Source organism: Heliconius melpomene, chromosome 3 (genome assembly GCF_056956725.1).
Source record: "Heliconius melpomene rosina isolate 202511_hmr_F chromosome 3, ASM5695672v1, whole genome shotgun sequence".
Classification (NCBI taxonomy): Eukaryota; Metazoa; Arthropoda; class Insecta; order Lepidoptera; family Nymphalidae; genus Heliconius; species Heliconius melpomene.
Genome location: NC_140391.1, coordinates 489,914 through 515,506, shown reverse-complemented (window position 1 = coordinate 515,506; position 25,593 = coordinate 489,914). Strand labels below are relative to the sequence as shown.

The window sequence follows — 25,593 nt, the reverse complement described above, 5'->3', positions numbered from 1 at the left end:
TCTAATTAACGTAATGCCTTTGGTTATAAATCAGCAAAGCAATATCAACTGATTAAAATTTATTGCATTCTTCTGTTAATATAACGTAGAATATGTGTTCTGTATTTTTATTGATTTTAAAGAAGAAAATTATAATATAACAAACACCATTTCAAACTAAATTTTGTACTTAAAATGTTAAATTCTATACTAAAGTGTAAATACTAAAGGAAACACAAATATTCCTTTGCGTTAAATCAATTTGTCCAATTAAAAAGTGGTTTCACTAAAACGTTGTAAAATACATATTATACTATATAATTAAAATCGTTAAGGGTTGCCAGTTAGAGTGTTTATCTGCCATGTCTGGCTGAATACACGTTAAATTAGATTTATTTTATATATTTTTAGATATATTTTATGTGTATGGAGAGGGAACCTAGTGAGGAGACACTTCATTCTTAACTTACCGCTTAATGATAGGGAGGTTGCTTGTTGAATACTATTCAATGCACAAATGCCGCGCTTTGTCTTAGTATTCAAATTAAATTAAATCTTCTCTTAGTGTACTTAGAACCTACCTACTTGCCTATTTCAATTTTTTAAGTCGAATATTGTCGTTTGTAGTTTCTCTAATTAATAGTAGTCTGTCATTCACTCAGTAACGAAATAGTATCATAGCAGGGTAGGCAGGGGGAACCTTGGACCCCAACCACTTTCCCAACTTCCCCACGTTTAATATTATGATATAACATAAAGATTGTTCAAATTTACTTACAATTAAAAGGTGTCGTGACATCTTGAGTGATGGACGATATGTAACTGACAAGCTGCAAGCTTCTCATATAAATACTCGTAGGTTTTAATTAGATTTTTTAAAGACATTGAAGTAAATATTCCAAGCACTTAATTAATGAAGGTACGAAGCAATAGATACGGCGTTTTGCAATGTTAAGAATTATAAGACAATAATATTTATACGTATATTTTACAAAACAGTTTATCGGTGAGGATAATCCCTTATAATAAAATTTTGTAATAAGTGATGAAAATAATAAGGAAATTGATAACTTGCTAAAACCAATTACTTTTGCTTGGTAAAGCCGTGGTGTTGCTGCAGCACTGCGTTTGACTGTAAACGCTTCGGTTGTAGGTTCGATTTCACCTCAGGCAATAGAACTTGTAACTCTGGTAACTAGACAAAGAGCGTCATTTAGTTCCACCACTCAACAGACAATATTTGAGTGACCGAGTGTCTCAATCTAAAATAACGATATCTTTTTTTAGTTTCAAGCTGTTTCTCGCACATAGCAGAGTAAGTAGTTCTATTAAGACGCTTCACTTCAACTCCGTTCATCACTTTCCGTCGTATCTTTAGAAAAAAATAAATCTTGAGGCATTGCATGTTGATCGGCGGAATTCAACGCCGCACTTTGCCTTGTTACCAGAAATTTAAATACATGTCTTTCATTTTCTCGAGTGAACCGACAACCTGTTGAATTTACCTTACCGGTACTACATATGACTGGGATATCGTATATCAAAACATCGGTAACCTAAAGCTTTAATAATAATGTTCGATTCTAATCACAGATATATAAATAATATAGTATATTAATTGTAATAGTAACTTATGGTGTCATGCTAGTGTAGATACAAGTATGGTAAAGTCAGTGTCACGCAAAGGTCGTCCCGTAAATGCGATCACGATCGCTTTTATTTAATTGACATTTATTTCATTTGTTTATATACTGAACCGTTGGATATAAAATTATTTTTATGTTATTTTAAAAATTATAAAATTTTGAGCTTTTGTTTTTTAAAGCTCCTTATACAATGAATATAATCTATTTTTTTTTTCATTTTCCTGCTCTGGTAGACAAAGCGCGGAATTGAATTCCGCTACTCAACACAGAATGTTTCGAAAATGAAACTAAACGATTTTCGACGATGAAGGAAAGTAAGAACAAGTCGTAGTAGTAGTCTTAAAACTAGATTATTTATTATCATTGCATGAAACTACTTCTTTGATTTTTATATATATCTTCGATGATAACAGCAGTTATTTATTGCATTGGAGATGTCGTCGAATGAAAAATGCAACACATTTTTCATACAACGAGGTCTTCATTGGATTTAAATATAATCTATATATATAAAAAGACTTGTCCTCACTGACTGAGGTAAGACGCGCGCACAGCCGTAACTGCTGATGGTACAAACGTGGAATTTGGACAGATGTTTACTTTTGTAATCTGGACATCCACTAAGAAGGGATTTTGAAAAATTTTAATCCTAAAGGGGTGAGACAGGGGTTGAAAGTTTGTATGGAAAAAAAATTAAATCGGCACCGATTTTTATGAAATTTGAAATTTAGATTTTTAAAAGTATTTAATTGAATACCTATTTCATCGTTTTCTAGAATTCTCCCCCTAAGGGTGCAAATAAGGGGTTGAAAGTTTGTATGGAAAAATCTTTAAAACGCCACCGATTATTATAAAATTTGAAATTTAGACTCTTAAAAATATTTCATTGAACACATGTTTCATAGTTTATTAGAATTCACCCCTAAATACGCAAGCGGAGCTGCGCGCGTCCGCTAGTAAATAAATAAAATAACTTATATTTTCTTTCTAACTATACTTCACGAGCCAGCTTGCGAATAAATCCTTTTAAACAACAAGTTATAAACCTTATTGATTCTACATATACATATAGTATGTGTCTGTGTATATAATTAAAATTATGTCAAAGGCAAAGGCAAGGCAATATTTGCGATATAAGGTGAGTGACTTGAATACTCTGATTGTACTTGTATATAAGACTAAACGCGATCCCGGCTTTGTCCGTTTGAACTACATTTTTTTACTTATATGATTTGTTTTAGTGTCCATATATTGGGAACTAAAGTATCACCTGTTGCAATAAAAAAAATATTTATTAAATAACACAAACACTAAGTGTTAAGGAAAGCTTTCGAAAATATATTAGTAAAAACTGAATTTAAATAAGTTAAGCCGCTGCCTAATATACCAAGCCACATATTTTTTTGTCAAATACTATCATTTAACTTAATACCACCTGGTATTAAAGAGTTCCAGTTGCTCACATATCATTTATCTAGTATAATCTTGTACAATTGTATGTATAATTAATATCTGGGTCCGTCGTGTGATCATAAACGTGACAGTTGTGGGTTCAGTTCCCATTTGAGGGAACGAATTATTATTTGGTTATATTTTCATTTCACGTCAGCCACACACCATACAATGCTTCAAAATTAGTACTCTATTCTCTACACTGCATAAGGTGTGAAACGGAAAGAAAATTTCAAACTAGTTCAAACCACTTCAAATTAAAGTTATTCCAAACTCGTATAAATAATAAAATAAATCAATGAGATTTTTCATTTTCAATAGACGTTTATAGACTACCAATGACCTACTTAGACCTGCGGTTTGGTTTTTAGGTCACGTAGGGTCTAGACCGGCTACCCTGTAAACAAATCATCCTGAAAATCGTTTTATAATATTAAATGTTACGCCACTTAACACGCAATTCGACTGGAAAACAGAGTGTCTTGACACTGGGATTAACTATCCTAAGATAGGAAATAGTATATGTGACGGTTGTGGGCTCGATTCCTACTTGAGGGAATGAAGTAAAGATAATATTTTATCTCTTAGATCTGGTAACGAGGCGAAGCGCGGAGTTAAGTTACGCCACTCAATACGCAACGTCTCTAGATTTCTACGGAATGTGGGGAGGTATTTTAAGTGAAATGAAGAATTAGGTTCTGATGCTCCCTCTACCTAGATTGAAGCCAAATAAAGAAAAAGTAAATATAACATATCTGGATGTCATTAAATTCGTGAAAGATCTAGTACGCAAGTCAAGTTACGCTTTACAAAATCGAACCTACAACCTGTCGCGTTTACACGCTTGTGCTCATGTGCCAGAACTAGCCTCAGGACAAAAACGAAACACATTACTAACGAAAAAAAAAATCTCACACTTAGTAAACATATCGATAGAGAGTCAGGTCACTATAAGTCTATGTCGTCTCCATTACTAATGCAAATATAAAATGTAAAGGTATAATTTATTTTCTGTATTCAACTATTCACTTCAGTATCGTGCTTTGTTCTCACAGCGCCTACTCTTTTTTATCTTTTAGATTACATCTTTTAGAAATATTGCTCTATAACTTTTATTAAAATAAAATATGTATAGAATGCCGTTGAAACTTTGATTCAAATGTGCATAGAAGTGTATTGTTTGGAGGTCAAATGTATCTCCGGGCTAGGCATTTCTAGGGGAATTTTATTTAGAAATATTTTTGTACGACAAAGCTCGAAATTAAATTTTAGAGCAGCTTGTATTATTTATTTTACTTTTTTGGATCCAATTCGTAGAAATAAAAATAACTTTGTAACAAAAGATAAGGGAGGATTTAGTTATTTTTGTTCTCCACTGTTCGCCTATTTCGGGATAGGGTTATTTTATTCTCTCCTTCTGAGCTATTCACTCGAGCTCGAAGCATTGCGTGACGAAAGTCAATTCTGCACTTAACTGTATTAATAATCAGTATACAAAAGAAAAATCAAAAGTTCAAATTCATTATTATTGCTGCCCTACCCTGCTTCTTAAAAAGCGTAAAACTGCTCTGGTTCATGCTTTCTCGCAAGCTGGTTGCTTTTTACTCGTGTATGTATACAGTATTCGCTATCAAAACATTTACCCGTAAAAAAATCTATTAATGTGACATTTCCCACACCAATATTTTCTTACACAATTTATTATTTTGGGAATACTTAAGAGGGTAGCACTTAAATGTCGTCTATGTGGCTGGCTGTGGTGTTTCCATGATATATAATAATTAAAGTGCCTATATCATATACCTTCGTGTACACTTATTAGTTTTTTCGTTGCATAAACAAATCAGCATTAAACTAATCTTGTAAATAATGCAAATTCAATTTTAATGAAATACACTTGATTTTCTTTAAATTCAATTTGGGTAATAAAATATTAATAAAACAAAACATTTCTTAATTAAACATTCGGAGGTAATATATTATAATCAACAGATCTAGATTTTAAGTAAAGCATTTAGTGGATGGCTACAACGGGGATAGCTTTGATTGAGGAGTGGTGGACGACTGAGCTGCTGTGAGAGACGGCGGATGGGGCAGACTTGACGACGACTGGGGCTACAGCGTGGACCGAGTGGACGACTGGGGCGGCATGTACAGCGTGGACTATTGGGGCACGTACGGCATGGACTACTGGGGCGTGAACGGCATGGACTACTGGGGCGTGTACGGCATGGACAACTGGGGCAGAGTGGACTACAGCAGCGGAATGTACTACGGGAGCGACAACAGCGGCTTTCACAACTGGTACGGAGACCACAGGGGATCCATGGTTGACAACTTGACTGCTCTTAGTGATGGTCGACTTGGAAGCTACCACTGGTACAGCGTGGACCACTGGTGCAGAGTGGACCGCGACCACTGGGGCTTCGTGGGCTACTAAGAGACCGGGTGCGGCAGCAGCGCAGGCCAAGAAAGCAGCGAATACTACCTGCAAATAAAACACAACGTAACTATAAAATAAATAAACAAATTTCAAAGTAAGCAAAAAATAACAAATACCACTCGTGTAAAATACACATCTTGATAGCTTATAATAAATTCTAAAATACAATAAAATTCAATAGCACTCATAGAATTGTCTAGAAAAATAACATTTTATTATTTTTGTTTTAGATATAAAGTTTGATTCCAAACTCAGAACCAATCGCTGCCGTCTGCTCGAAATTGAAAAGTGAAAAGTTTACTTCGGATTTTCACATTGTGGAAAACTCGATTTGGATGAATACTCGTAGTATTGACGTTTTAGTTTCGTTTTGCTACGAACAAGTTTTAATTACTTGCGTTTATTATTCTTGGCTCTATAGGAAGATTGCTAGACGCCATATCTTGTTATTTTGTATCTAAAATTGAACGATGATTGTCGGTATGAATTTAAGAAATATGTAGGTACTTGTTAGGCCCATCATAATTATAGAGATGTTACTATGTAAAATGAATTAACTAATATTGATATCTGAAGATGCATATTATGCAAACTCGTTTCAAAGTCATAAAAATCTTGATATCGTAATATCTCAAAATACAATTTTCCTTAAATTAATTTAAGGAAAAATAAATTAAGCTTAAAATATCGGTAAATTTCGAACAAGTAAAGTATGGAGAAATAAATTAAATACAAATTAAAACTTAGAATTTCTTAACAAGTCAATGTCGTATAAAAATATGACCTTGATTTGTGAAGAAATTCTAAATATTTGCGAGAATTATGTAAGAAAGTTTAATTACGCATAGTTTTATCTCTCTCGATGTTGCAATAAATAAAAAATTAGCACAAATAAAATTAATTAACTGTGCTGAGTCGAAAAATCTTTGAATACACGCAATGGCTGTAGGTTTGAATCCCACTTGATGTATCCTTATAATACTTAATGGTAAAAATGCTCTCGTTTCCTGGTCTGACCACAGAAAGGATATCGTTAAGTTCCGTCACTTAGCACCAAATATCGAAACGAAATTACATGGGCAACAAAGTGAAACACTAAATTCTTTCTGTAACTCATATGATATGAGAAAGACGATGACTATTTTGGTAAAAAGAAAAAAAATAACTTACGAATTTCTGCATGTTGGTTTGTTTAATAGTTTTATTTGACGTAAAACGAAATAAGTAACCGGAGCGAGCTGGCCGAAATATCTAACTTACGCACCTTGTAGCGCCGTATTTATACCTCACGAAATGTTTCATATTTGCGGGTGTACTTGAAACATACTTGTAATTGTCGTAAGTGAGGTTATGGTGGGGGTGGTATACCTTTAGGCGGTATAATATGTAGATGTCATATTTTATATATATATATTTAAATATAATATTAGTAATTGTGTTTTTTTGTATCCCACATATAGCAGGGTAGAAAACCTGCAGCTAAGACACTGTTTCCGCACATCACACACATTCTCATTCCGCTGAATTCAGGAGCTATTATGTGTTGAATAGCGAAACTCAACGCCTTCATTGGAAATCGAATCCACAACCTGTGGTGCCTATAACGTTACAAAGGCGTAACTTAGTTATATAGGTACAGCTCAATTCAATAGGCTTGCATTAACAATGATATTATTTTGAATTTACAACTGTATCACGCAGAGCAGGCAGAGATGCAGAGGGAACCTAGTGCTAAGACACTCCGATCCCCATTTTCTGCCAATTTCTGGAGGCATTGCGCGTTGAGTGGCAGAACTCATATTTATTCAAATTCTTTTTTTTACAATTTTTAAGATATCGGGTGTAGAATGGCAACAGGTACTCAACGCTGCGTTTTGCCCTGTAACCAGAGCGAGAACATGATAATACTTCACTTTCCTAAGTGGGAATCGAATTCCAAATCATCGCGTTAAAGTTAGATGGAGTCGTATTTTTTTTTAGTTAAGTAAAATAATTTAAATATGTGTAAAAGATATCACTGAATCTTATATTTACCTACGCATTAACTATAAATTATAAAAATCTAAATTTTAAAGAGTCGTGTTTAGTTTTATTTGTATTTATTTAATTAGTTATAAAAATAAATTAGTTCAATAATTTATTAATTGATTTTATTAGTTACATTTCCTATGTGATTAGTAACATTTCAAGTGTTGTTTTTTTAATTATTGTTTCATATTAATTAAATATATAAATCTACTATATAAAATGATTATATAAATTACATATATCACAAGAGAAAGCGCGGCGTTGAGTTCCGTCACGTAACACGGAATGTCTCCAGAATTCGGCGGAAAATGGCGAACAGAAGTGAAGTTAATGGAAACGGAGTGTCTTAACACTAGGTCATCTGGTTCCCTCTGCCTAACCTACTAAGTGCAGGATACAGCGTAAAATAAAAAAAACAAATTCAGAAAGAAATATTAAGCTTTCAATAAAACTGCACATTAATCTAATTTTTGAGACAATGTAATGTGACGAATAAAAAAAACTCAATTCTTTAAGTGGGAATTGAACTCACAATCACGTATACAATCTGACGCCGTGCCGCTGCGTCACGATGGCCAGTTAGTACAGGCGCAGGACCAAAATGCCGCATCCAAAACGAACTTTCTCTTTAATAACTTAATAAGTGTTTAAGTGTTACGTCGCCGTATGATAAATCAATGTAAACACAACGTGATCTTGTGGAAGTAGGTTGATGCTAAGTTCACTCTGTCAAGTTGGTAGCGCAAACTTTTTAATTGAGGTTACTATTTTAATTTTTTGAATCTTTTTTTCTAGATTTTGTTATATATTTTTTTTAGGTAAAAGCCGTATCCCGCTCTTAGTAGGGTAGACAGAGAGGAACCCTAGGACACTGCGTTTCCATTACGACACTTCCGTTCCCCAATTTCGCCAATTTCTGGAGGAGAGGCTTGTTGAGTGGTGGAACTCAGCGCTACGTCTTGCCTCGTTATCAGAGCAAGGAAAATTATAATGTTACATTTGCTCGAGAAGAATCGAACCCACAACATGTCGCATTTATGGCTCGCCTCTTACTTTATTGAGAATATTTTTTTAAATAATTCTCAATAAAGTAAATATACTGAAGACTTAAACGTATAAAATTATTAACTTATATTGTCCTTCTTAGTGTGTTTTTTTATATCACACCGGAAAGTAAAATTCACCTACTCTTATCATTTTTTATACATATATATTGTCCTTAACTTATGGGATATTATAAACTTATTCTACGAGATCACCGTGAGGTACGTATGTGTGTCACATCGATTAAAAATTGCGAAGCTCTCAAGGCTCATTGGTAAAATGTTGTTTGTTTTGATCAAACGACAAGTTCAACGAGATTTGTCGTAATTAGAATATCGTATTACTTTCAATTATTTATAATACCGAGATCGAAAGCTGGGGTATGTTTCCTCATATAGTTTACTGTTGTGGGCCCGATCCCCGCTCGAGGGAATGATATATTTATACAGCGTTGAGTTTCGCCTCTTACCTAACACGCAATGCCTCCAAAATTCGGCGGTAAGCGGGGAACGGAGTGTCTTAACATTAGGTTCTCTCTGCCTACCTTGATGTGTGAGGGATACAGCTTGAAGTTGATTTGAATGATTATGAATTCTTTTTTCAAATAAAGACCGTTCCGTACCGTTAATTTTGGAAAAATTGAGTTTTAGGTGGCGGAACTCAACGCTTTGTCCCGTTACCAAAACGAAAATATTAAATATTTCATTTCCCAGAATGGGAATCGAACAAACAAACGCTGCGTTTACAGTCGCACGTTTGTGCCTCTACTCCACAACGGCGATGACTTGACTCGAATACTTGCTTATTGAAATTTAATATCGATTTAACATTTTCTTTGGCTCAAAAATAATTTTCAAAGAAAGCTTATAATAACATTGATTAATGATGAAAGTTTATAATTTGATATTGAATCATGTTTAAGCTTTTATTAGAACTGACCGTAAGCTTTTTATATTTTGTAAACTACGTGCCCGCAATTTTTTTACAACGGATTTAATAAATTCATGCGGACGGGATACCGCGTGAATCTATAGACCATTACGACTTGAGTGCCGGAACTCAACGCCGCCCTTTATCAACCAGAACATGAAAATCACAATTATGAGAACATGAAACATGAAAAATAAATGGAATAAGCTCATTCATCGTCATTGCCCCAAGTGGGAATCAAACCCACAATCAATGTGCCACTTTGCTTATTGAATATACATATTATTATATTTGCAATCGTCAGATTTGAACCTGTCAACACCTCGAAACAACATTGTTCTTATCTAACTTGATAACATAACTAAAAATGGCTATCAAGTAACATCTACAAAGCAATTTCACAAAGTAATATTATGAAATAAATAGTTTGGCAACGGCAACGGCCACGGTACTTTAATAAAGGATTTTTGAGTGTATTTCGAGTTTCGACATGATTGCCGCCTCGCATGTTGCCGGCGATCTGACAGATGCAACCACTCATTATGTTGTACGATTATATTTGTAATCTATAATGGCATTATATAACTGAAAAATTTGTTTGGTTGCACTCGTTAAACTCGGGAACTACTGTTTTATTCGGTTCACGCTATATTCCACTGAGTAGGGTAGGGACCTGGAAACGTAGTGTTAAGGCACTCCGTTCCAATTAAGTCACTTTCTTTCTCCACTTTTCGCCGATTTCAAGAGGAATTGCATCTTGAGTGCGCTTATAGCGCAATTGCTACTATATAGTGTACACTGCATCGCTATGAAACTTGGAAATTGCGTGCATCCTGAACCAAATCCTGAATCGTTGAACTCTTCAGAGGTTAGAAAAAAATTAATAGTGTTAAGTTCCGCAATGCAACATTTCTTCATTCACAATAAAGCACGAGACAGTTTTTTTTTTAAATAAAAAATATTAAATCTCGAATTAATTATGCTCAAAAATTATGACCGAAAGCATTAATATTTCATTAAAAGCTACCGTGGACTTAATTAAAGTGGTTTTTAAGTATCGATTATTTCACATTCAATAACGCGGCCTTACCGAGGCGGCCGGGAACATTTTTATTTATGCTTTGACTGCGTGAGATCGATGTAAGATAACGTTTTGACAGCTCAGTAGGATGAAAAAGTATAGTATATACATACCGTGTGAATGTAGCAGGTTCATATTTCGAAAATTCATAATTGATATTTTATTTAAGTATTTTTTTAAACTTCATGCTATAGCCCGCAGGGTGGACAGGGAAATCCAGTGTTAAAACGGAATTCAACTCTGCAAAATGGGAATCGAACACACAAGTGCCGAGTTTACGGTCAGAAACTATGCCGCTACGTTATAATGGCCTCATATTATTTTATGTTGTACATAAAAATAATCGGATTTATAAAAAAGAAATAGTCTTATTTGTTCATATTTGCTTAGTTCTGGATAACTATATCTCAGGAACTATTGAACCTATATAGATTAAACTTAAATTGTTTCATAAATTGAATTACCTAATTACGATCAAAGCAAATTTTTGGAAGTTGAAATTCTAACAATATTACAAACATAATTATGATAAATCGAACTGATAATCTTCGTTTTTAGAAAATATTTTAAAATAAATGACCCAATGGCCAATAATGGTTCTGTATGGACAGATGAGTACAAGTAAAGATGAGTGCTTAAAGATGAACAAAAAGTACCCTATCACGAGTACAGTACTTACAATATGTAATTTGTCTCATTAGTACATAGCTTAGTGTTACGTACAAAACCTTCAAAGATGGACACAATTATTTAAATTTGCGCAATATATTTGTATGTAGTCGCAATTATTATTTTCTTATGAAATTGTACTCCACAGTTGAAGTTATGGTGACGTTGTCATTGTTGCCACGCGGGAGTGGAGTCGTTTAGCGTGTTAATTATTTTTTATAATTAATTTAAGTGTAAAGATTGACGGTAGACGAGGCGGTAGTAAGCTCGATTCACAGTTAGGGGAATGAATTGTTTCCATATCCTGGTTCTGATGATAAGATTGAGTGTAGTTGAGTTACGCCACTCAACACGTGGTATTTCAAAATTGGACTGAAACTATATTTAATTAGAAAAATAGAGTGTCTTAATTCGAAGAATTAAAATGAATGATGAATTTACTACCTACGCTGCTATATGCGGGAAACAGAGAGAAGCTAAAAGGAAGCAAAAAAAAACTTTCACTGAAGTGACCCTCTGCCTTAATAGGACTTTATAGCAACAAAGCTATATGTTTTCATTAAGATCGAATTCTTAATTCCAATTCTTCGGTAGCTAAGACAAATAATTTAATTACCAAAAGTTTAATTTAAACTGAGTTTTCATTCGACTGTTTCTGAGAAAACAAATTTGAATTTTCTTATTTGAGCATTACTATGAGTAAAACAGTTACGCAAATAAAAAAAAACAACACTAAATCATATTCAGGATTAAAATCATTTCTGAAAAAAATATAAAAATAAGTTTTACTTGTTCTTATATTTAATCGAGATATAAGATGGATTTAAGGTCACCTTTAAAAATACAGAAAACATAATAAAACATTATTAAGTAATAATAGTTTATTTAACAAGAAGAATCAGTGGAAAGCGTAAAAAGGTAATGAGTTGTGTGATTCATAGGTTGAAGAACTTTGATGGGAGATTGCAGCGTCTCCAGATTTGTAAACCACGGGAGAGCTTACTGAATAAACTGGAGCGTGGGATACGATAGCGTGGGAAACTGGTGCTACTACAGCGTGGGATACAGGCACGGCCACAGCGTGGGCGACTGGAGCGTGGGCAACGATGGTGGATCCATGGTCTACAACTTGACTACTCTTGGTCACAGTGGACTTGGCTAAAGGCACGTGGTATTCGACTTCATGAGCCACTACTGGGGCGTGGACAATGTGAGCACTTCCATGGTTGACGACCTGGCTGCTCGATGAGAAGGTGGACTTAGATAGCGGCACGTACGCGTTATAGCCCAAGCTGAGTGGTGCAGCGATGGCAGAAGCTAAAAGAGCAGCGAAAACAATCTGAAAAAAAAAACGTTAAAAGATTTATTATTAAAAAGGAGACATATATTACATACACAGTATGTGCCAACTCAGTGTTATTACTTTAAGTAATATTTTCAGAATATCTTGTTTTAGCGGATATTGTAACACACAACTTGTAGCTTTTATTTTTAACGGCAATTATTATTGTATATTAACACAATACTATTCGTTATGTTTATAAACGCTATGGTCATGGGTTTGATTTCCACTCGAAGGAATAAAAGAGGAAGCTCGCCATCGAGTTCCGTCATGCAAAACGCAATACTTTAAAAATTGGGTGGAAAAAGGATAACGGAGAGTTTTAACACTAGGTTAAGATGGACTTACGAAAATAAAGTAAGTGATGAGGAGAGATTTTATGTTTTGTACTCTTTTTATTTACCTATAACATACGAAGAATATGAGTAAAAATATTTGTGAAATCCCTATAATTACGTTTAATTATAAAATTCAATGAATTCGAATACTCACGATTCCTTGCATTTTGTTTAGTGTTTGGTGTCTGATATCAAACTGATAAATTCTGGGTGTCATATGTTCTTTTTATATACGCCTTAAATTGTCCATTGCCCTAGTTCCCATTCAATGTACTTGACAATTTTTTTTTCATAAAAATCACCTTCGGTTTTACGTCATACACTAATGTCATACATGCATGTGTACAGAAAGGAAGCAGATTTAAAAAAAAAAAATATTTATGTTAATATTTTATAAAGCGTCACTTTATATCCCAAACACAGCTAGGAGTAGGTGAGCTCGCAGTACGAGTTGGTATCTAATGTCCATTCCCCATTTTTCTCCAAATTCTGGAGGCACTGCGTGTTAAGTGACGCCGCGCTTTGCCTGAATAACAGAGTAAAGAAAATGGAAATATGTTTCAAAGATAAGGCGGAAATTGGGGATAAGAATACTTTAACGTTACATTTCTTCTGCCTACCCTGCTGTAAGCGGGCATCTTACACGCAAATGTGGGCACAAGGGAGTAGCTGTAACGCGAAGTTTGTGGGTTATTCCCCATTTGAGGGAATGGATTATTATTTATTAACATTTTCATTTCTTCGCTCTGGCACCAAAGCAAAAACCTGGTGTTAAGTTTCGTCACTCAACACACAATGCCTCGAAAAATTGGGCGGAAAGTGGTGGAAGGTTCTCTCTGTCTTCCCTGCTGATTTAATTTATTTTTAATTTTTGTTTGTAATAAATTTTAAATTTTCTTTGGACTATAAAAAAAATCTTTAGCTAATTTTGAAGCAAATATTACTATTTTGAAAAGATTCGTATTCTTGTTATATAATTCAATTTATCGATCTCCTAATATAGATATTTTATATTTAACACTAGAACCGCCTCCGTCCCATTTTTGTCCCATACGCAAGTTTGATTGTATGTAACTTTTTTATTTGTTAATTTATGTTGATGAAACTTTTTGACATTAAGTAATTTTATACATTTATCTAATTTAAAATATAATTAATTTTATAACAGTCATACTTTTCGAAAAAAAAATGATTTACTTAGAACTGCCGCTGGGTCATTTTTGTTCCGTCATTATTACTTCACTATTTGAGGGAATAATTTGACATATTTTCATGCCTCTGGGACGACGTGAAGGTGAAGGGGCGACGCGGGAGCGGAGATAAAAAAACACTAGGTTTAGCAGTCAATTCCCAAAATTTTTAGGGTTCCGTACATTTTAAGGAAAAAAGGAACCCTTATAAGATCATTTCGTTGTCCATTCGTCTGTCTGTGCCTTTATCTTAGGAATTTTTGGAGATTTCGAGTTGATAAACATATAAGTATACTAGCGACCCTCTTGCGGCTTCGCCCGCTTTTACTACTGGATTGTCCATATAATGTATGTTTGCAAAGCACTTAAGATAATGTGAAAATTAATTAAACCCTAATGCAACCCGCATTTTCGTAGTTGCAATAAGGATTTTAAAATTGTTTTACATAGCAAGGATTTTTCAGTAGGTACCGTAATTTTAAATCTGTGCTACTAATCTTTTCAAGTACTTATTAAAATATATTTAAATGACTATTTTTAGATAGTTAAATGACTATTTTTAAACGGAAGAAATTATAAACAAAAATCTACCTACTAATAACTACTACAAAAAATATGAAACCAAATATATCGCGCTGAAATAATACATTCATCAGAAGCTTGTGGTTAATGCTGAAGAGGGTATTCTGTCCTTGAAGAAAAGCAAGCACTACGTAGCTGCCTGTGAGGAAAATTAAATAGAATGCATGGGCCGGGAATCGAACCCGGGCCGCCTGCGTGGCAGGCGAGCATTCTACCACTGAACCATCGATGCCTGTAAGGCAGGCGCACGACGAGTGTGAGCCGTTTCGCAGCAAAGATTTTTTGATATTGTAGCAACTTCTAAAGTACTTATTAAAATGAAAAACAGTAAAAGACAGTTTTGATCTACATTAAATGACCAACGTAATTAATATACTCGTACTTATTTATATGCTGAGAGTAAGGGATAAGTGTAACTTGAGTAACATACAGCTGATGTGTCAACGGCGTGATGTGTCAACAATTAAAAGCGTTTTTCTGTGAAACTATTCGCAATTTCGAAATAGTGTAAAAAGCAAATTTTATCTTTGTAAAATATTAAAATACTACATTAATTTTCTACGTTAAGTAGAAAATTAATGAAGTATTTTAAAGGATAAGGATTAATACCATTATGGAAAAATATGACTCACAATAATTAATTTTTAACAAAAACAAAAACCGACTTCTAACAACGAACTAAAAAGTGAAAAATAATTATACAAAGATTTTATAATTTTGAAGTCGGTGCCAAGTAAAACAAACAGGCTTAGTAATTAGATATTGTAGTAAAGGTGTTGTAGCATTAGTTTGACACCGACTTTAAAATTATAAAATCTTTGTATAATTATTTTTCACTTTTTAGTTCGTTGTTAGAAGTCGGTTTTTGTTTTTGTTAAAAATTAATTTATTTTACGATTTTTAGTGATGGGTAGATCTTAAAATGATGCTTCTTGAACGAGTGGTGATGGTGGTGGTAGTGGTTGTCAACGAGTGGTTGTAATTGTTCTATGTAAAACTTCATTTAATTAGCTATTATTTTTGTGCAAAGTTACATTTTGGTATATTGACAAGAACAAACATAAAAAGTATTCGGGTGAATTCGGAATCTCCCTTTTTTGAAGTTGGTTGAAAATGAGAACATCCTCTTTTTTGAGATTGGTTGAAAAGAAATGCAACGATCAGGAATCTCACTTCTGACATCAATTTAACAAGTTTTTGCTTGTAACTATTACAGTATAATTAATTTTTGACCAAAAAAAACAAACTTTGTCAATTTTCTCCGGATTCCATAATCGAAACCTAACCAAACTTTCAACAAATTATCCTTGAAGTGTATCCTTTCAAATAAAAAAAGAATCATCAAAATCGGTTGGCGCGACATTGAGTTATTCGGCTATTAGTCGCGCACATGCATAATGCAAATTTAAGACTTATGTGATTTTCTCATGGATACCATTGTCAGACATGGACCAAAAAAAAATGGGACCATTCGGGAAGCTATACCTTTCAAATAAAAAAAAAATATCAAAATCGGTCCACCCAGTTAAAAGTTATGAGGTAACAAACATCATACAGTCGAATTGATAACCTCCTTTTCTTACAGAAGTCGGTTAAAAAATATATTGAAATTATTATTTTTAGACACAAAAATGATCACTACACGTTATTCTTAAAAGATACGAATATGCCGTCGCGGACTAACTTTTTTGTAGATCTTATTAAAAGGAACAATAATCCAGTACATTTTTTTCATGTAGTATTTACCATTAAAGCAGCGCATGCGCGAAAGTGTCTCAACGGGTTGGACTTTATACATATTTATCGTATTTATGTTAATTTATATAAGAATATACAAATAATAAACTATATATAAACCTTCTACGAAAAATACTCGATCTAATGGTGAAAACCGCATAAAAATCCGTTGGGTGGTTTAGAAGAAGAAGAGTTAGAAACAACAGACAGACACGAAAAGCGACTTTGTTTTATAAGATATAGGATAAATAAACAAAAATCTTCCTGAAAAAATCATACTTAAAAAAAAAGATATGACCATTTATATAGTAAAAAACGAGTATTTCGACATTCTAAAGGAAAACAATTTTAATAATAAATAATAAGGTACCCCTGTATAAACCTAGAATAATAAAATTTGGTAGTTAGCATCTACAGGTAGTACCAGTTCAAGAAAAAATCTGAAAACTATACTTTTGTATTAAAAAATAAAATAATAGCCTGAAAAATGGGGCAAAGTTGGTTTCCTTACCAAATTTTGCTGCTAGTTCAAGTGAGGTAACGGACTCTAGCTAACCTAAGCTTGAATTTCAGAAAAACGCTCGAGACCAAATATGGTCATGGGTAGGATAGGTAGAGGGAACCTGGGAACCTAGTGTTAAGTAGTGAATTCTTGTAAAAAATATATATTAGTAAAGTTATAAATCTTCTGTGAAGCAGGTACCACATATACAAAAAAAAAATGCCAAATAATATTAACTAATTTCAATAACTTATAGTTTTGTAAGAGTTTATCAATAAGTTGTCACGATCTTATAACGTATTTGAAATATTTGATTTTTACTTTGTGTTTACTTTTTGCTACTTTTATGTTTGTTAAAGAATAAGAATTGATTTTAAATTGATTAATAAACGTGGTCGGTATATTTTACAAATTATTTTAATAATAATTTTCTTGTCTTATTCCAACAATCAATATAATAAGTAGAATGGTAGGTATCAATCTTTGGTAGGTTCAAGGGGTGTATCAATCTTCGGCACTTCTAGTGTTAATGGAACTAGACGTTTTTTTATAGCAAGTTATTTGGTTATGTTATATAATTACAAACATTATTAGGAACTCTATAATAAGTAGCAGCCTGTCTTCATCTGTACAGACGAAAGACAACATATATAGTATTTAATATACATTTGTCTTATAGATAAGTTATCAAATAATGTGATTGCCAAAAAAAATAAAAACAATGGTTTTTAAAAATATATTTTTCGATATGTTATTTGATAAACTATAACATATTGCACGGACATACGGACAGACCAGACATACAGACGTACAGCAGAGTGAGGTAAGGCTTCCATTTTTTATTTTAAGGTAAGAAACTCTACAATATTTGTTTTTCTGTTTATGTCAGTATCTTCTGACGAACGCTGATATTTCCATATTAATATTATTTTTGTGTATTTTAAGGTTTTTCTTATAAAAAAAATGTGGCGAAGGGGCACAAAGTGTGACTGTTGTGGCTCGATCCCCACTCGAGGAGATGAAATATTTATTCATTTCATTTCTTCGCTCTGGTGTCGAAGCAAATTTTAGCATTCAGTTCCGCCTCTCAACACACAATGCCTCCAGTATTCGGCGGAAAGTAGGCAACGTAGTGCCTTAATAATACATTCCCTCTGTCTACCCGCACACCCCGTAATTGGCGTTGACGTAAGTAGACAAAGTTAAGCTTGCGCACATATGCATTAATTTTGTATGAAATGAAATATAAATATGAGTTTATAATGTTTCTTTTCTATGAAATGCCTATAAATTTGCAAATTTCAGATATGTTGTTAGCTAGTTTTCAGTTTATGCCAAAATGCGTAACTGTATGTCTACGGAAAGTACCATATAAATATTAGTAAATTTTACACAAAATGCAGCAAAATCGGTGGATAGATGCTCATATCTTTTGACTATATTACTTAGAAGTTTGATTCTATGCTTCAAGGGTGTGTGGACTTTAAGCAGCTTGATGTCAGCTTGTCTGCGCAATTTCCAGTTCTTGAAAGACGGACAGACGGGCTATAAAGTGATCCTATAAGTGTTCCGTTTTTACATTTTGATGTATATTATATGGAACTGGTTACCAGAGCAAGGAAACAAAAATATTTAATATTTAATTTCCTCGAATCAGAATCGATCCCACGACCTGTTGCATTCACAGTCGCACACTTGTGTCCCTGCGCCACAATAAGCCTTTAGCTTTAATATTAATACAAAAACAGTTAGTCATTGATAAGTAGGTAATTATTTATAGCTATCACAATATGAAAACAAAATTTTATAAATAATAGTATTTATTTAACAAAATAAAACAACAATCAAACAAATTTAATAAGTTAATCGATTTTTAGGATGAGGAGCTGAAGATGACTGAATGGTCGTCTGGTTATTAGTATAATAGTGAAGAGCTGTATGAGTAGATTGAAGGTTGGGATACTACAGCGTGAGAGACCGGGGCGTGGGACACCACGGCGTGGGCAAGCGGGGCGTAGGACACTGATGGGACCACAGCATGAGCTACTGGAGCGTGGGCAACAATGGTGGATCCGTGGTCTACTACTTGACTGCTCTTAGTCACAGTGGACTTGGCTAGAGGCACGTGGTATTCGACTTCATGGGCTACTACGGGAGCGTGGACGATGTGGGCACTTCCATGGTCGACGACCTGGCTGCTCGACGAGAAGGTAGACTTAGACCACGGCACGTACGCGTTGTACCCCAAGCTGAGTGGGGCTGCAATAACAGAAGCCAGAAGAGCGGTGAATACGATCTGAAAATATAATAAATCCACATTTTAAATCAAACTATAAACTCCTGACAAACAAATATTTATTGCTCAATGTATGGCATGTATAGAATGTAATGATGTTTCCTAAAATTTGTTTCAGTATACTTGTATAAACGGATATTATGACACAAAGCTGTACTGGTAGCGTCTACTTTCTACGTAAAACATTTGATATCTTTTTTATAATCAACTTAATCATAATTATTATCAATGTTGAAATATAAATGCACTGTATACATATTTATGTCTTTAGTCTCTCTATTAAAAATAATAATTTAAATACTCACGATTCCTTGCATTTTGTTTTATATTTGGTGTCTGATATCAAACTGATGAATTCTGGGTCTGATTTAATCTTTTTATATACGCTTTTAATCGTCTATTGCCCCAGTTCTTATTTAATATACTTGACAATTTTTTTTCATAAAAATCACCTTCGATTTGTTTACGTCATACACTAATATAAGTGTGCTAAATATAGAAAGGTAAACGTAAAGACTTCCCTCATGGCCAAATATATTTTCCCCAAGCAAATTAGATTTTTAGTGTTTTTTTACATTATGCTTGACCAGTAGAAAACACATAATTTGTATAATTTTTAGTATGCTTTCATTAGGTCAACTTCTAACTATGACAATTTGTCTGATTGTGAAGACAGGATCTGATTACTGGTACCCTTCAGAGGTTAATTGTAAAGTATTGGAGTTTAGGCTCATATAATTTATATTTCTAACCAAATTTATTCATATCACTTCGTGCAGAAAGGCATGTTTTTAGTTTTTTTTTATTTAACTTTTTTCATTTTGAATCCGACTCAAAATGTTAATTAAAGTCAATGATTATTTTGCTTGATCTATAATAGCACATTATATTATATACTTACACATAATACATGAAAAATATTTAAAATATAAAATTGTCTCCGTTACGATGATGTCCGACGATGAATACTGGGTTTGAAACGTTGAAATTTGGTAGGTAGGACTAAAAATGGATTTTTCGGAGTTCTTTTTTTACGCTCTATACTCTGTATCTCGCCCTTAGCAGAGTAGGCAAACGGAACCTAGGAACCTAGTGTAAGACACTTTATTCCCATTAAGACACTTCTGTTTGCCATTTTCTGGCGAATTTTGAAGGCAACACGCCTTCAAAATTCGTGGAAGGGGGAATTCTTACAAAGACGGGAAATATATGCCTTTTTTTATTTTACATGTTGATTTCCATGTAAACAAAGTTGCGTGCTATTATTAATATTTTATAAAGCAGACCTTGAAATCTTTAAACCATTATACTTTATATCTTTATACTATTTACTATTTAAGGTATCAAAAATATAAAGTCTATTGAGATTAAATCTAGATCTTTTGGACTTAGTCTTGATTAAGGCAGCCAAGCAAAATGATAATTACCATTAATTACATTAAATAAAAATTACATGGAAATTTCAATAGATATAGGAAACATTTTTCGATTTCAAACTATATATTATACTTTTAACATTTTAAAGTCACATTTCAAAAATAGTTAACGTAATGTAGTTATAGGCATGAAACTGTAACAGACAGAGTGATATACTTATTTCTCGTCAAGATGTAATGTAAGAATGAATGCAAGTGGCTATGAAGGGGCACTGGACACTGGTGGTGTAAACGACACTGTTGAGTTCCGTCACTCAACACGCAATGCTTCCAGAATTCGGCGGAAAATAGAGAATAGTGTCTAAACACTAGGTCCCCTCTGCCTACCATTCTAAATGCGGCATATAGCGTGAAGATTTGATTTTAATACTAATACTAGTTTTACTAAAAACGTAATAACGATTTATCTTAATAAGCAATATTATAATAACTCTTGTTTAATAAACTTGCAATAAGATTTTTTGAGAAAAAAGTAATATTTATGTGGCCTTTGATGTTTATGGTTATATTAATTTCACTCGACTACGTACTGCAAACAAATATAAAATTTATGTTATAAAAAAATATAATTATTAAATGTTTAAACTTGAATTAAAAATACTCGTCATTAATATTATATATTTATTGAATAATGATAAACAAATATCTGTAATGTGTCTTTTTTATAATAATTTATATTTAAAAATGTAAAATTGATTCACATATTTAATAAAAGTATATTCATGAACAAATATAATATAAGACTAGCTGACGCTACGCGCGTTGCTACGCCACCAACTAAAATAAATTTGAAGGAAAGACATTACACAAATATTCAATTTTTTTTGAGTCATTTTATTGATATTGTTCATTTTCAAAAAAAAAAAAAGGTCGCACCAACTCAGAAACCTTCGTGGGCTCATGCACAACTACTTAGTTAAAGATTATCACATGATCAAATGCATAGTTTCCCATTCTATGAATAAAATATAGACAAAACTTCATTTTTACATGTAAAGATTACTTACGAGTATTTTTAATTCAAATTTTACACTTCAAATCATTGTAAAACTTAAAACTTAGAAAAATATTGTCTTCTATTATGTGTCGGTTCAAAAAGTTTTATAGAGGTTTCAATTTATCAGAAATTGATGGTGATAATATAATCATTATGATAATTGAAAAATTGATTCATAATTTGGTCAATATGTATAGATATCAAAATAATGAGAAAAATTTTGGAAACAAAATTATTTATTCAACAAAAACATCATTATATTTACAACAAATAAGAAAAAATAAATAAATTATCGGAGTCTTAAGGTTTTAGGGTGATGAGTGTGACAGAAAATTATCATGTAGTGATTAGTATAATACTGAAGAGCTGTATGAGTAGACCGGAGCGTGGGATACTACGGCGTGGGCTACCGGGGCGTAGGACACTGGCGCGACCACTGCGTGGGCTACTGGAGCATGGGCAACGATGGTGGATCCGTGGTCTACAATTTGACTGCTCTTAGTCACAGTGGACTTGGCTAAAGGCACGTGGTATTCGACTTCATGGGCCACTACCGGGGCGTGGACGATGTGGGCACTTCCATGGTTGACGACCTGACTGCTCGACGAGAAGGTGGACTTAGACAACGGCACGTACGCATTGTACCCCAAGCTGAGTGGGGCTGCAATGGCAGAAGCCAGAAGAGCAGTGAATACAATCTGAAAAAAATATTTAATCATAAATATCAAGTTAATTCACATTTGTATATATAAATACAATTTCGAGTTTTTGACGTAGTTAAACATTTTAAAGCAGTAGTTGTGCAATTAAATTTAGTGTTTTAACACTTTAAAATATATAAAAAATATATATTATTTTTTTAATTTTTATGATTAAATGTGAATAAATTGTACTTACAATTCCTTGCATCTTGTGTTTGATGTATGATATCTAACTGATGACTTGTGACTTCGATCAAAAGCTTTTATACACATTAATGTGTCCACCGCCCCAGTTTTTAATCGATGTACTTGACAATTTTTAGTAAATTTACCTTCATTTTTTACCTCTTTTACCAATCTATGTATGATGAAACACTTCATGTTTCACTTACATGTGCAATATATGACGACCTTGACAGAACAAATGACTTCCGGTTTATTGAAATATAAATATATCATTGTTATATATTTGGTGTATTGTAAAATAATCTATAGATGAAAATGAAGTGTATGTCTTGATCTCAAAATAACAATGTCTTTTCAAGTGCTCATAGTTATTTCCACTGTCTCTCTGACTGCTTGTCCAGGCTAATCTCTGGAATAGCGGAACCGATGCTTATGGCAATTTCTCTGATCGATTATGTGCATAAAGGATATATTTTTATCCCCTGATTCACACGGGATAAGGATTTACGGGGAAAAACCACGTTTACCGTGCGAGCATACCTAAATAGACATGACCTTATTCTATTAAATACCACAACTTTTGCGATTGGAATTTTGCGCGATTTAAAAAGTCGTATCTAAAAAGAAAAAATTGGAACCCTTGTAGAATCATTTTGCTGTCATTCTGTTCATCTGTCAGGACCATGTAATTAAAAGTTACGAACATTTCATCAATCATCAATTAGCATCAATTCAACTGAATTTCGTACGAAATTGAATATTTATTTTGTAGTTTATTTCATACAAAATGAGTGCATACGTCCGCAAAATTGAAACGATACATTTGTGGTTAAATCCTAAAAAAATATAGGGGCAAATTTAAATTTGGTATTAAAGTCCCTAGTTCAAGTGAGGTATCGTATGAAAGGGTTCTGGCTAAGCTAAGCTTGAATTTCATAAAAAGCTCGAGACATCCAATTTTTGTTACAGAATCAACCTCGCGTTTGTCCGGTTTCTTATCTACGTTTCTCTGACAGCTTTACAACATTAAGCATTTTCTCATAAAGTACTCTGTTATCCATTATTTATACACTTCGAAATTTGTTTATATGTAGATATCTATATCTACGTGTGTATAAAATTCTTCCGTTGCTGACTGACTGACAGACAACGCACCGATGTTAACTAAGAAATACTTACTTAAAAAGTTAGTATTTCTGTGTTTACTTCTTAGATTTGGCATGTAGGATTTTTTTTATTAGAAATTTTTTATTAGATTAGGAGGAGTAAATAAGTGATATCTCAAAAGTCCTACTGTAACCCATTACAGTACACATAATTTTCCAGTTATTTCTTAAAGTTCACGCAAACAAAGCTGCGGGTGACGATAACGACGAGTTAAACATAATGTTTTGCATTTTTTAGCGTCACGCTGTATCCCGCACATAGCATGGTAGGCAGAGGGAACCTGGGAACCTAGTGCTAAGACACTCCCAAGCGAGGAAATTATAATATTAAATATTTAATTTCTTGAATGAATTCCCACTCGTGGATTTGCTGCGTTTACTGTCACACGTTTGTGCAATTGCACGACGTCTGCGTCCGGCCCGATATTGATATTATTTTACTAACTTAACTTTATAAATACCTCAGAGATAAAGCGAAATTGTTAGAGAATACGAAAAATAAAGGTTTACTCGCTTATAGAATTTTTCTGTTATTATGAAATGTAACATTTTTTTAATATACTTGCAGTTTGTTTTATCATAGTGCTTTAGACGGTTTTAATTACAAGGTTTTGAACGAATTTAGTCAAACAAAATCTGAGGAGCAATCCGTCCGTGACATTGTTAGAAGTGTGGTTATTATATATTTTTTGTTATTTTTAGTATAAAGCAAAATTCGGAACTTTCAAAACATAATTTTATCCAATAAATTTTATTCAAGTAGAAGAATTTGAATTGTTCTGAGAAATTGAGAAGTCCATGAAAATAAATATATTTTAAATACAGTGTGGGCGGAAGCTACTAAAGGTTAAGCTAACAAAAAATTAAAGAATAAACAATTAATATTTGAAATTATGCTTTTAGTATTAGGGCGTCTGATTATTAGCACATTGGTGGTAAAAATGTGGGTATCTTAAACACAAGGTTGTGTTTGATCCCCATTGGAGGAAATTAATTATTATTTATCAATATTTTCATTTCTTCACTGTACACTGAACCAAGGCAAAATTTTCTTCATGGAAACAGAGTGTCTTAACACTAGGCTCACAGGTTTCCTCTGCCCAATTGTTTACCATCATCGCCTAAGAGTTCAGAAGCCACAAACAGACACTTATTTCGTTCAACTTGTAACATATCTGGCTTATAATCTATATATATAAAAGGACTTGTCCTCACTGACTGAGGTAAGACGCACGCACAGCCGTAACCGCTGTGCGTAGAAACGTGAAATTTGGACAGATGTTTACTTTCATAATCTGGACATCCACTAAGAAGGGATTTTAAAAAATTTTAACCCTAAAGGGGTGAAATAGGGGTTGAAAGTTTGTATGGAAAAAAATTTAAATCGGCACCGATTTTGATAAAATTTGAAATTTAGATTTTTAAAAGTATTTCATTGAACACGTGTTTCATCGTTTTCTAGAATTCTCCCCCTAAGGGTGCAAATAAGGGGTTGAAAGTTTGTATGGCAAAATCTTTAAAACGCCACCGATTATTATAAAATTTGAAATTTAGACTCTTAAAAATATTTAATTGAACATGTGTTTCATGGTTTTCTAGAATTCACCCCCTAAGGGTGCAAATAAGTGGTTCAAAGTTTGTATGGAAAAATCTTTAAATCCCCACCGATTTTTATAAAATTTGAAATTTAGTTTTTTAAAAGTATTTAATTGAACACGTGTTTCATCGTTTTCTAGAATTCTTCCCCTAAGAGTGCAAATAAGGGGTTGAAAGTTTGTATAGGTTTTTTTAAAATCGTCATCAATTTTCATAAAATTTGAAATTCAGACTCTTAAACGTATATAATTA

At 33.1% G+C, this 25,593-nt stretch overlaps 5 protein-coding genes across 5 annotated transcripts in view; 1 reads left to right on the top strand and 4 right to left on the bottom strand.

Moving 5' to 3' along the window:
* Nucleotides 1-25,593, top strand: part of LOC146539751 (neuropeptide SIFamide receptor-like) — a 115,914-nt gene that overhangs the window by 68,525 nt on the left and 21,796 nt on the right. The window lies entirely within an intron of this gene.
* LOC146539756 (uncharacterized) lies at nt 5,027-6,757 on the bottom strand. Its single transcript, XM_085207769.1, has 2 exons — nt 6,691-6,757; nt 5,027-5,565 (listed from the first exon to the last, which is right to left on the bottom strand). The coding sequence occupies exons 1-2, from the start codon at nt 6,700-6,702 to the stop codon at nt 5,092-5,094; spliced, it is 486 nt and encodes a 161-aa protein (XP_085063895.1). The 5' UTR covers nt 6,703-6,757; the 3' UTR covers nt 5,027-5,091.
* LOC146539755 (uncharacterized) lies at nt 12,154-13,137 on the bottom strand. Its single transcript, XM_085207822.1, has 2 exons — nt 13,107-13,137; nt 12,154-12,611 (listed from the first exon to the last, which is right to left on the bottom strand). Exons 1-2 carry the CDS (start codon nt 13,116-13,118, stop codon nt 12,171-12,173), a joined length of 453 nt encoding a protein of 150 aa, XP_085063948.1. The 5' UTR covers nt 13,119-13,137; the 3' UTR covers nt 12,154-12,170.
* Nucleotides 18,836-19,576, bottom strand: LOC146539754 (uncharacterized). The gene is made up of 2 exons (XM_085207919.1): nt 19,565-19,576; nt 18,836-19,259 (listed from the first exon to the last, which is right to left on the bottom strand). The coding sequence occupies exons 1-2, from the start codon at nt 19,574-19,576 to the stop codon at nt 18,879-18,881; spliced, it is 393 nt and encodes a 130-aa protein (XP_085064045.1). The 3' UTR covers nt 18,836-18,878.
* Nucleotides 21,966-22,731, bottom strand: LOC146539753 (uncharacterized). The gene is made up of 2 exons (XM_085207918.1): nt 22,726-22,731; nt 21,966-22,390 (listed from the first exon to the last, which is right to left on the bottom strand). Exons 1-2 carry the CDS (start codon nt 22,729-22,731, stop codon nt 22,040-22,042), a joined length of 357 nt encoding a protein of 118 aa, XP_085064044.1. The 3' UTR covers nt 21,966-22,039.